Source organism: Pygoscelis adeliae, unplaced genomic scaffold (genome assembly GCF_000699105.1).
Source record: "Pygoscelis adeliae isolate BGI_AS28 unplaced genomic scaffold, ASM69910v1 Scaffold38, whole genome shotgun sequence".
Classification (NCBI taxonomy): domain Eukaryota; kingdom Metazoa; phylum Chordata; class Aves; order Sphenisciformes; family Spheniscidae; genus Pygoscelis; species Pygoscelis adeliae.
Window position 1 is genome coordinate 20,762,443 of NW_008825614.1, and position 13,426 is coordinate 20,775,868.

The window sequence follows — 13,426 nt, forward strand, 5'->3', positions numbered from 1 at the left end:
TCTTCCAATTCTCTCCCCCATCTCACCGGGGAGGGGGGGAGTGAGCGAGCAGCTGTGTGGTGCTCAGTTGCCGACTGAGGTTAAACCACGACACTCGGTAATTAAGCCCAAAACGCCTCCAGCCAAACCCCTCTACATTAGCTTGTCTGTTACAGGAACCAATGTGTACCTAACTTGTTACTGGTTATTACTGCTCTGGTTGTCTCTATTCACAAATTGCACTGTCACTGTTGAGGGGTTTACTATAGCTTTCTTTAACCATAGGCATGCATCTCTTCTTGCCATTCATTCTTCCCATTTGAAGGGATCTTTTCAGGAGGCTGCTGCCTCACCCTGAACAGGGCATGATTTTTCATCGTCAAGTATGTGTGTGCTTCCTTCTTGGCTACTTCTTCCGTACCTGCTTTGTAGGACTCAGTATCACTTTGGTTTTGCCTGCTATTCTGGTTGTTTATGACTTTGGAATAGACTTCAGGTTGTCCCCAGAACTTGCAAGTTGGACTTCTTCATCTTCATGTTTCCTCCCAACAAGATAACACTTTTCCAGTGAAGAGAATGTGGGACACGACTGCACTGTTTTTAACGGTCCTGTTATGTACTTAGATAGAAAAGGCAGATAAATGCCTGCATTAGTATACTTTGCATTGTGTGTACGGATGAAAATTATGCTAATGATCTTTACTTTCTCATTTTCTCTTCATCACTCTGCTCCTTCCCAGCCCCTCCGTAAGCCTTGCGGCTGCAGAACTCCAAGCCAGAGTACTTAAAATCCTATGTATGTTCTCTTCATTTTTTAGCAGTGTTCATCCTAACTCTTGGAATTTTTAATATAAATAAAAGGGTGATGAGAAGTACTTAGCGTTGCATATTTCGAAGAATTAAGATAGAGTATTAGATCAAATGACTTTATAAGTAGGGCTATGGGTTCAGCAAAATGCTTAGCAGATACATGGATCATTGCCATAATTTCTATCTAAAGTATAAAACTGCGTTAGAGAGAGATTTCCTAGTGCTCTGTTTTCTCCAGATGTTTCTGAGGATGTAGTTCCCTACCAGTCATTTTGTATTCTATTGTGTGCTTTTGAAGATGAATGTAAAGAAGATTTGGAATTTTTACATATTTTGTGAGCACTGACAAATTGTTAGAGAATATTAACTCTTCTCTATCGCTCTGGAATTTAATGTAAAAAAAATAGATTGAGCAGGGTTTTGGGTTTGGGATTTTTTTGTTTTAAAATCTCTGTGTAGTAATAACAGATTTGCTCCTGTCAGAATGATACAAAACAATTTCAGTATGTAAGTACAGAGTAACTGCTTTGGGTAAATTATACTGAGTTTAATGACTCCAGAAAATGCAATAATGTCTTTGTTTACTTTCTATATGTTTAATTGTATTTAAATAGATGTATTACTTAATATTTGATAATGTGACTACTCGATGTGTAACTAGTAATATTTTACAGTACTACCTGGCAGCTCCAGGCAGCATTTAGGTTTAGTCATAATAAAAAGAGATTTATGGAGAGCTATGTGATTTGAAGAAAAGGCTCAGTTATCAAACATTAAAATATTGAAGGCTGAAATCTTTCTTGAAAGGTAAAATAATAACATTTTGCTTGAATGCCCATTAGTTACACATGCAGAGTGCAATTCTGGCTCATAGCAGAATAATTTCAAATAGGACAATAATAATATTTTTCCAGCATGGCCTCATTACTTGAATGAAACACACTTGTTAACTTACACAGATGGAATAAATACGAGATAATCACAGAATCTGTGGTGGTTCTAATCTAGACTGACAAACAGTTGTCTTGGTTATGAAAGCAGGTCTAGAAATTCAGAGGTAAAGCCAACTGTCTTAGTTATTGGAATGATATGAACTCTGCGAAGCAATTTTGTTGAGGTATTAATTACTATTTGATTTAGATTTTGTACATATTTTAAACAAAATTACTTCTGGCACTGCTGATGTTATTTTAGAGCCCACTGGTATGACTCTAATCACAATTTTATAAATGTGCATATTTGAAAGTGGGATAATGCAAACCCTTTCTTTTATTAAATGCATGAAAAGCTGCTTAATCTACCTGTATGGACAGAGGGTGACTGACCGATGTTTCCTTTTAAGTCTCTTCTGGCAAAATTGTTGAAACATGCCTTGTGAGTGATTAATGCAGTGGTAGTGCTGGATATAACATCCCAGGACTTCAATCCCTTTGAATTACTGCTGCATTTTGTTAAAAGTACTTCTGAAAGGTTTAATATATATCTTGTTGCTGCTAAATTGCTGTTCATTTAGAAGACTTAGAGTTAGTTCATTGCCTGAAAGAGACTGTAAGTCTAATTTAAAAAACCATCAACCTATTTCTTTTCATTCTAGCTTGCCTATAATGGAAAAATAATGTGCATTTTAAAGTGCTTTAAGCTGTCTCTGTATGCATTTAATATGCTGGTACTAGGAATATGGATTTTCAAGCTGTATCTATCCTTTTTTAATATCCCTATATATTAAATAACATGTTGTTTAATAGAAAATTTATTCTTACAAGTGACTTACCAGTTATATATTTTCATTAGTTGTTTTAAATAGCATTTTTAATATGTGTATTTCTTTTTTTAAAAGCTTTCTCTGAGCATTTGAAAACATATGGGTTGCTCAGCAGCCAGTGGAACCCGTTATTTTCATTTTTGGATCTCAACATCTTGCAATCTTTGTTTTGTGGGCAAAATTCTTCTGCTCTAAGAAGGTTAGATAGCTCTGCCCTGGGGACATGGCCTTTGTAGTCCAAGCAGGTCTAGCATTAAATGATTATGGCAGTTTCCTCTTTCCAAAGAATGAAGTGTCCTGTTCACACAGTTCTCCGAGTCCCAGAGGCAGAAAGAGCTAGCAAGCTTAATCTGTAGTGAAGCCTCAATCTTTCACGTGGCAAAGCAGGGCTAAAGTAAAAAAAAATAAAAAGAACTATCTTTATCTTTGAATTGTATTTAAAAGAAACAAACCCCACCCATAAAACAGAAGGACACCAGAAAGTTGCTCCGACAACCTGTTTCAATGGGTTTTAATATAGAGTGCCAGTGTTGCATTGTAAATCATGAATTTTATACTGTTTTGTGGAATGGGATTAGTAAATTACAGACTTGTCTTCTTTTTTGTGTGTTTAATCTTCAGTAAGATATGATATATTTGTAAAGACTCACACTTCCACATAAAAACTGGTAGTTTGCAAGACCTATCAGTAATTTTCAAAATCTATCTTAAAAGAACTGAGGTTAAGGTTTTAATGACTATAATTAATAAAGCAATCGATCGTAAATGATCTCTTGTGTGTGGGACTTCAGAATGTTGCATTAGTGAGTGTTAAAAACTTATTTTTGTCAATGCTACTAAAAATAATTCTTTGTAATAAAATTGTAGCGGGATGTACTAATATGTTCAATAAACAAATGTTCATTTGATATAAGTAAGTTATTTCTAGCCGTTCTAAATGAAATAGCCATTGACAGTTGGCACCAAGAGCTTGTCATTTGTCATACAGTGTGCTTAAAGGGGCTTGTTAAATACGGAAAAGAAAATATTATTCACATTCTCCTCCAAATTTCAGATAGTTAACTAACCCATAAAAGTGACCACGGTCATACCTGTGCAGCTTCCTGAAGACACTGTGCAGTAACTCAGAGAGAACAAAATGTGAATCACAAATAAAGGGAGCGAAGCTGGCTGTGTGAGTACAGTTAAAAAGGAAGGCATTCTGTATTCGTATATCAAATTATAAATAGCATTTTTTTCAGACTAAAAATAGTCTTTTGCCATTTGTCCATTGCTGAAATAAGTGTTTGGGAGAGGTTGTAGGTGTGGGTTGTTTGGGGTTTTTTTGGTTGGGGGGGGTTGGTTGGTTGGTTTTTTTTTTTACTTGCAGCCTTTTTTTTTTTTTTTTAACTCTCTTCTCCAATGCCTGTGGATTGAACTTATTCTTTGTAATAAAATTGTAGTGGGATGTACTAATATGTTCAATAAACGAATGTTCATTTGATATAAGTAAGTTATTTCTAGCTGTTCTAAATGAAATAGCTGTTGACAGTTGGCACCGAGAGCTTGTCTTTTATCATACAATGTGCTTAAAGGGGCCTGTTAAATACGGAAAAGAAAATATTGAATTCATTACCTTCATTACAATTCCTTTATGCTCAGGCTTAAATCAATTAGGTGGCTCTCCTACTTGTTTGCTGTCGTCCCAGAAGAGAGGGAAGACTTGCTTTCTTGGGCTGTATTTTTCTTGTGGAAAGTAAAGCAATTATGTTTCTTAGTCTTTGTCTGTTCCAGACGCTATGTTTTCCTTGAAAATATTTTTCAAGGAAAAATAAAGGACTAAAGAAAAAAAAAATTGTTTTGCTTTTTTTTTTCTCCTTTGAGTTCTAGTAGGAAATGTCATGCCAGTGATTTCTGTGGGACTATTTGAGTTCTAACATATAATTAGACACTCTACACTTTGCCTCTGTGAGTTTTTAATGTTTAGGTCAGTCAAGATAATCTTTATTAATAATAATCTCACATATATTTTACAGGTGTGTAATAATAATAATAAAGGCTTTTTATTGTGGAGCTCCTTCATGGATTTTGAAGCCACCATTAACAACCTGTTCAACATCTGGATTTCAGTGGGGGCAAAAAGGCTCAAATCCTCTGTAGAGCCAAGCTGAGTTACATTTAAGGCTTCTGTAGCTTGTTCATTTGAGCAAAATGATGTGTGCCTCTGAAATGCTCTTTGGTTTCTCTCTTTTTCAGTCGAAATTATTGACGTGAATGGATAGCACGTGTTGCATGGCCATACAGTCGATTATTTGATCAAACTAAGATTTCCTGTTGTAGAACAGCAGTTAAGACATTTGAAATCAGGCGAGATTAGTGTGTTCTAGAATAAGCAGAAGGTGAAAAAGACTATGGGACCCCAGTCAAATAATAATTTATTATAAATGCTGCAATGCATTGATCAGTTCCAATTTTCATTCTACATATGCACAGAAACAGATGGGAAATACGTCCTGTGGGGCCGGGTATTTGAGCGGTTCCCTTCGTGGATTGCTGGCAGTTTATATGACAACCCAGGCTGTTTTGTTCAGGATTTCTACTGGCCATCGGGAGGTCTGAGGGGGCCAGCGTGGTAGGAGACAGTCCTCTGTGTGGGGCCAGTGGGGAGTGTGCGTGCATCATACCTTTCCATGGTCTCCTCTCTTCACAGGCTGCGGATTAAGGCAGAAATTATATGGTCTTATGGCATTGCCTAGTCCTTTCTCTTCATCTCTTTCTCCCTTTAACAGAGTCCTGTAGCCTTTGTTGGGTGGTAACAGCAAGAAATAATTCTTAAAATATTTACACAGTTCTTCAGTTGTGTTATAACTCATTGTAACTCATGAGAGTCCCGGTAAATTCCGCATGTAGGTGCCCTGCGTGGAAGGGCGGGTGTACCGTGCAGTCTGGAGTGCAAAGGGGCTTGTTCACACTCTAAATGAGCTGAGCTAGTTTAGGTACTAGAATTAATCAGTGTGTGGTGGTATGTTGTTCCCTAGGGAATAACTTACCCTATTTCTTGGCAGGATGAAATAACCTGTGTAAAACTTCCTGATGTTGCAACTAGAAAAAAGGAAAAACTAGCGTGGGTGGATGTAATGTAAGCACATGACTAGGCTATGCACAGAGTCCTTAAAGAGTCTGAAAGCTGCAGAAACACACTTTAAAACCATGTGGTTTGTGAATGGTCAGCAGCTCTGATAATTAGGATTAATCAGTTATTGTCTTAGGTAAAAAATAATGTTGCTCTTAAGAAATATTCATTCTCCAAAATCATAATTAACCCTCTCTGCTTGCTTCCTGCTATCTGTAGCCATTCTTGCTAGAAGGATATTACAGTGGCAAAACCAGTAAAAATAGTAGTTTTGAAATAGTAGTTTGAAATGTTTCTTTCCAAGTTTTGTTTTCAGTAACTGCCATGCCATGTCAGAGAAGCCGGTTTATCTGCAGCGCAGAATTCTAGGAATTTTAAGGAGCTGGCAATTATCTGAAGTAATTCTCAAGTAATAATTTAAGCCTGAGTAATTTTTAAGGCATGATGGTACATTCTTCTTTGGGCATCTTACAAGCATTTTTTTCTTCTAAATAAGCTATGCATCACCCGTGTTTATTTTTGAAGAGGGAATAACTACCTTACTGTGCATGAGAATAAGCATTTACTGTGAATTATGCTGCTTCTTTGGCATTAATAGCATGATTAACTTTGACTTAGTTTTGTGATTTATGGATGAGTTTAGTTTTATGTGGCTGGTGTTTGAAACTCTCTGGTTATAACTGGTATTTTAAGGGTACTTTCAATATGGTAGCAAGTAAAGGCCAGAACAACCTGAGGTCAATATTTCCTATATTGGTCTTAAATTTTGCTGGACAAACTACGAACTCTAGGGCAGAAAAACAGACATCACCAGCTGTGTTGATGGTTTATAGAAGCTTGGTAGTGCAGGACCCTTGCCCTGCTTGAAGCTCCCAAAGTCAGAAAAACCTACTAAAAATAACCGGTATCATTACGTAGCATCAGACTGTGCATATGCCTTCCTGGAGAGAGAGTCTTTTGGGAGGTGCTTGTTGGGGTTCTCCAGGTTCTCTTAATGTTTTGATAATGGCTGTAGCCTTCAGTTTGTTGAAATGTATGTTTCTCTGAAAAGTCCGTCTTTCTTGTTTGCTTGTTTGAGTAAATGGTGTCACTAGATTTTGTATGTGTTTTTTTTCAGCCAGCTCTAGTAATTCGATGATTTTACATTTTCTGAGGGAAAATGGCCATACAGTCGATTATTTGATCAAACTAAGATTTCCTGTTGTAGAACAGCAGTTAAGACATTTGAAATCAGGCGAGATTAGTGTGTTCTAGAATAAGCAGAAGGTGAAAAAGACTATGGGACCCCAGTCAAATAATAATTTATTATAAATGCTGCAATGCATTGATCAGTTCCAATTTTCATTCTACATATGCACAGAAACAGATGGGAAATACATTCTGTGGGGCCGGGTATTTGAGCGGTTCCCTTCGTGGATTGCTGGCAGTTTATATGACAACCCAGGCTGAGGGTTTTTGAGTGTTCATAGTGCACGTATCCTATTTCATGGGTGGGTGGAGCACAAGTTCTTACGAGGATCCGAGAGCCAAGTCTCTCTGCCCTCATCTTTGTGTCAGAGGACATGGCAAGATGTCATCTCTGCCCTTTTCTGTCTGCTATGCTCCCTTTTTTCCTCCTCCAGCCATGCACCGATCACATGAGGGAGCAGGTTGGTAGCATGGGACTTATGCTGGGCCTTGTTCTCCTCAGCTGTTACATAGCTCATTTTCCTGTGCTGTGCGTGCAATATGTTGAATTGAGGGCAAGACACTGCACTGAGGTAGAAACTGCCCGGTTCCCGGTATCATGCTGTGGAAGTGGGAGATGGAAGCAGCTTCTGCCTTGTTGGTCATTCGCCTGGTAAATCTGTGCCTAGTCTCTTCCACCTGAGTCACTGATAACCCCGTGTGTAGGTGCTGCTATATGAGAACCATCCACTGACATTTCCGTGCAAGCTGTGCAAGATGTATATGCCAAGTAGCAGATGCAGAGGCGAAGAGAAAGCGGAGACTGAGTATGCTGAGTTTCATGTTTCTTTAAAAGAAATAACTTTAAATATTTGTGTAAAGCAAGCCAAGCAAGTAAATGTTACATGGCTCTTAAATCTTTCTATTAGTTAATCTATAAAGAGTTGAAAGCAGCTGTTCCAGATGAGTGGTCGCCCACTGATGATGAATGGTTTAACTCACATGGGAAGGCAGTAAAGTCTCACACAGCATAAACATCTGTAAAAGTAACATACAGACTTCTGCTTTTATCTTGCCTCCTCTCTTGGGGAACTTGAGAGAAATAAAATTGGTTTTCAGTATTTTTTTAAAAATATGACTAACAATATTCTTTATTTTTGTTTCTTTGCCTAGGGTATTTATGTAAGGGATGCACCTTTGAAGGACATAAAAGTGTTCAACTTTCGCCGATTTGTAGCTCTTTTTAGTGTGGTAAATGCTACGAAGCGGGACGCTGGCAACTATCGCTGCATGATTCGGACAGAAGGAGGAGTTGGTGTATCAAACTATGCAGAACTGATAGTCAAAGGTATTTCACAATTAAAAAAATCAGTATTTTGCATGCTCAGTGTATGGAGTAAGGATCTGCAATTGCTAATTCAGTAAGAATGTCACCCATAGCCTGTTAAAGTTGATAAAGGGGTTCAATAAATAGACTTGGTTTATGTAAAACTTAAGAGCCTATCCAGTTGTAACAAGAGAAAGCCAGAAGAAGCCAGGGCTAATTCACTAGTTACTTGTTCATTGTTGTTTTAAATAATTCCCCAAAATGCACTGTTTAGAACTATATGTCTTTAAGAGTATATTTACAAGATGTTTTTTAAGGTGTGAATGTAATACTGCCTATTTACCTCCTTTATGGAGATAGCATTCTAAAAATATATTTACTGCAAGAGATGAAAGATTTACATTAAAATGAACACATAAAATACACATATTCCAACATATGGAGGGATTTTTAAAAAACAACAGGAAACACTTAAACATAAACAGAATGCATACAGGTATGTCCATCCTTATTATAGAAAACTGCGCTAAAACAAATTTTTAACATTCATTATATTTAAATTGCATTTTGATTGCTTCTTTTATACTAGTATTTTGGAGGAACAAAATTTTACTTTTGTTCTTTCAGAGATAAAAACAGATTCTGTAGCACCTAAGCTGTGGAGCCACATTATTGTGTTACGTGTCTTCCCTTTCTGGTCCATTCTGTGCCTAACAAACAAGAAGTGAGATGAAGGTCTAAAGGCTCTTTTTCTCTTCTTTCTGAAAACAATTTGATCCAAGTTGGCAAGGAGTGAATGAGTGCCCTAAAACTAAATCCACCACAGGTGTGGAATTTTCCTCTGGGAATTAGGAAGGACACACTTGCATCCGTTATGCATCCTCTGATTTTAGAAACAGTATCCTTCGTTGGATAGGACTTTTTTTCTTTTGGGGATAGCATTCCAGTTATCACGGATGATATCATTATAGCTGTTCTAATAGAGTTAAAGAAACTTACAGGCTAAGGAGTAACAGGAGCAAGAAATGAATTTTTGTGTAATAGCTTCTTGTCACTCTGCTTTCCAAATTCTGCTTTAGGTTTTATCTTTTGGGTTAAGATACAAATTAACTTTTCTAATGGCTTAGTCATCTAATTAAAAAATCAGTACCTATTGCAGTATAAGAGCTTGTACAGTTCTGATTGCAGACAGCAGACTGGATAAGGGGCTTCGTTATTGGTTGATCTGGGATTTGCTTTTTTATTTCTCCTAACTCTTTAATTATTTTGTATATTTATAAACCTAATATGGGATCTGTCAGGACTTTTTAAAGATGTGATCCTCTTCCTAAAGGCAACTTATATGTAGGGCAATAAGCAAGGTGTAGGATAACTGTTAGATCTGAAAATGTAGCATGGATGTTGTTTCTGAAGTCAGTATAGAAAGCACGTGTATGAGAAGCTAGCAGTAAAGGAGGGGTTTGAAGGACAGGGGGCACAGTGGCATACATAAAGAATCAGACGAAGACATTAAAAAGGCAAAGCAAAGTGGATGTGTTTTAGAGAAAATGGAGAGAAGCAGGGCAAGATGAGGAGGAGGAGGTTGCGAATAACCAGTGTATGAAGATAACATGACAAAACAAATTGTAATATGAAAACTTAGATGAGCTATTTGAGTGGACAGATGAAGAAGGAAACAAATAGAGAAAGTGAGATGAGAACATAATTATAAGGCATGGTGGAAAAAACGAGGTAACTTCAGTCCAAACAAAGATAGCATGAAAAGGAAATAAAAGGAGTGGCGAAAAATGGAAATGTATGGAAGTCAGCAGAGAGAGCGAGAAAGGGTGGAGTATGAACCCCAGCAGAAATGATGAAGCATCTTTCAGACCTAACATCAGTGGAAACGAGGAAGAACGGAGACTGCCTGAAGGAGGCAGATGGAAGATTGACTGCATCAGTGACAGGAGGTACAGAAAGCCAAGGAAGTTAGATTTTTTTCCATTTCTTTGATTTAAGGTGTTTTAATTTATTAGTGCTCCTTGTGCAGTGCAGTAGATGAAATTATGAAGCGTATCATTAAAGCATTTGTGCTTACCCAGATTCTTTCAGAAAATTTGCACTGGGCACTGTGAACAAGTGTATAGCCTTCAGGTGTAATCCCATTAACTACCATTGTGGAGTGGCAATGTAATTATGGTAATCCCCATTGCCTGTATTGGAGCTTTTATGAGACCACCTGCAGGCCATTCCTTCTGACCTAAAAAGACCCATTTTAAACACTGTGCTGTAAAACCTTAGGTGACTGTACTGAAATAGCAGCATTAGGGGCTAATTAGTAAATATGCTTTCTTATTGATGGCATATAATTAAGAAATTTTATTTCCTAATTTTTCCAGCAGCTTTTCTGCAATGTTAGTTAGCAGAATTCAAAGATAATGGATTTATTTCAGTGCAGCTGTATCTTTTTTTAATCCATTACCATTGATAAATCATGAAAAAATGTACATTTACCCATGTTGCATGCAATGCTTAGTATACATGGGAATTACTGATGGGTTAATAATAGTATGTGTAGAAACAGTGGTGTAATTACTCCCTGCTCTTTGTTGGAAACAATGAATCTAATTCTCTTCTCATTTACGCTGGTGTAACTAAGCTGACTTAAGAGGAATTTCCCTGGAATTACATTGCTAGGATGACAGAAGAGTCAAACCTAGCATTTGTAAGTTAAAGAGAATTAGTTCTTCACAGTTATAAATGCTCTGTTTCATTCTGGTTACTGAACTTGTAAACCAAGTTGCAAATAAGTAAATCCTGCACTGGAGTTGGGGTTTTTTCAAAATATCCTTCCTTTTAAATAGGGACATGCACAGTAGTGTGGGTTTACAACTCTGTATGACGTTCATTCTACTTCATTGTAGGTGTAGTTTCACTAAACAGGAACTCACTCTAAGTAGATTCCAGTTACTTTCTTATGTAAACCTCTTTAAAGTTTGTAGTGCTGCTGTGGCGTGATGTTGTGTGGCACTGGAGAGCAGGTACCAGAACTTTCAAAATCAGTGGGAAGGCCATTAGTGTCAGGTGCTGCAAACCAAACCTGAAATCACAAAGGAATAGGAATCAAATCTTGAACATGAGAGAGATATAAGAAACTGCCAAATGTTCCTTTTTTTTCCCCCCCCCTTTTTTTTTACCTGAGCAGATATGGTTATAGCAAGGTTTAATGGGGGTGGGTGGGGAGGGGAGAAAGCAATTAAAGAGCTGTCAGTTAATCCCATGTTATCTTATTAAAGAACTGTAAACATGAATATTGTCTAGTTAATGAGCAAAAAGCCTGTCAGTGAACAATTAGTCTGGCCTCAAACAAGAAGGAAAAAAAGGGTTTTTTTTTTAAAACTTGTTTGTGTTATCGTATATGCCTTTTAGAGGATAGTGAAATAAAGTATTGATTGCTCTATTTAAATAAATCCTGAAGGGGAGGTTTTCAATTTACCCGAGTGTTTGTTCTGATAGGAAAGGCTGAAAAGACAAGTGCCTTGTCATTGTGTGTGCTCAAACTACACAGTATCCTCATCTAAGTTTTGTCAGAGAATTGGATTGAAACGTTACTTTATCTAATGGGAGACATGAAATTGGCCTTGTCAGATCACCCACTTACTGTAAAAAACAGCAGTTCGTATCTAATAGGTGACATAAAAGTAATCAAACATTGAGCAAAAGGAAAATAGTAGGGTGGAATTGATTAAATGTATTTGGTGAAGTAAATTAGACTTCTCCATACAGTCCCTAGGCTGAATTTTTCTAATAGTGGGCACATCCAACACAGATTAGATTTAGGAGAACAGAATGAGCCTGTCTGAGCAGACATCAGATTCTTACGGAGTTCAGACTGCTTATTGAGTTCAAACAAGGTAAACCTTGGTGTCAAATTGGTTAAAAGGAGTTTTGTTAGCTTTTTAAGTGAGGGCATAGGAAGGTAACCATCTGTAATGCTGACAGCAGCTTGAATGTCTGCATCTTTCCAAATGGAAGATTTAACACTGGGAACAGAACCAAACCTCTTCTGGACCTCTAGAGTGAAGAATTTATTCCGGAGGGCAAAATCATTTTGAGATCAAGACACAGTAAGAAAATATTAAAGATTGCTTATCTGTTGTATCAGTTGTTCTTACTTTAAGTATACACAGGTACTTAACGTCTATTTTCTCTCTCCGCCAACTAGCCTTTCAAGCTGGATCTATCAATCTGTCTGTACCCTTTTTTTACGGACAGCAGTGGTATTAGGACTTATTTTTATGGTTGCCTGACAATTGCTATCATGAAGTCCTGTTTTCAGATGCTCATATTTTCACAAACTGATTTCAGGCTGATATCTTCCAGTGTGGGTGTGTGCCTCATCCTGAAGGTTTTGAGAAAACCTCCATCCAAAACAGTTGAGATAGTTCAGCCATCTTAGCAAACTTGCCATAGGAAAGTGCTGAAGACTCTGGGCTTTGAAGCAGGAAATTTTTTTCAGGAGGGTAATAGTTATGTCAATAATACTGTTTTTCTGTTCCTGTGAAAATCTGTTTTCAAGTATCGTCAGTTTACAAGCTACTAAATAAAACCCACCAAGACCCCTGTTCTGTTATATACAATGGAGGCTTCTCCGAGTTAAACCCTCAAATTCCCCCCAAATTCTAGATACAGTGGATGGAATTTAAATGTAAGCACTGATCTGAGCTCTTCTGGGATGGGCTGGATCCAGGCACAGGAACCAAAAGCTGTGAGCTTACCATTCCTGCGCTTTTAGTATTCAGCCCACCACCTCGCTGAGCCCTTCTACTGTGCGGGTAAAATGGTGAGATGCATGATGTGGATAGCGAGGGGTGCAAGAGCAAGTAGCTGCATGCTCGGATGAGGTTGTTAGTGTTGGGACTGAAAGGTATGGCAAACTGGGAGGTGTTTTGAAATGAGAGGGGAGGCAGGTGAAAATTGGGACTACATAAGCACTAAAAACTACGGAGAAAGATGACAAAGGGTGGAAGATAAACATATATACATACATGCATATGCAAAAATATGTATGTGTGTATATACATATATATGTGTGTAGGAGATGAGGATGGGGGCTGAGGCCAGTGGAAAAGGGAACTGTCTGGAAAGGGGAACTGTCTAGTGCAGGAGGGGAGAGGAAAAGCAGATGCTAGGGAGAAGCATGGTTAGAAGAACAGCAGCAGACTGGAAGGCAGGGAGAGGAACAGGCACAGAGCTTGTAGATACAGTCTGGGGTAAGAAAAAAACAAAC

General features: G+C 37.7%; 1 protein-coding gene across 1 annotated transcript in view; it reads left to right on the forward strand.

Annotated features, from left to right (window-relative positions):
* The window catches only part of LOC103924545 (receptor-type tyrosine-protein phosphatase mu-like), a 323,454-nt gene that overhangs the window by 71,793 nt on the left and 238,235 nt on the right, over nucleotides 1-13,426 (forward strand). The window contains exon 5 of the mRNA XM_009333074.1: nucleotides 8,004-8,178. Coding sequence (XP_009331349.1) covers nucleotides 8,004-8,178 — 175 coding nt within the window. The remainder of the gene's footprint in view (nucleotides 1-8,003; nucleotides 8,179-13,426) is intronic.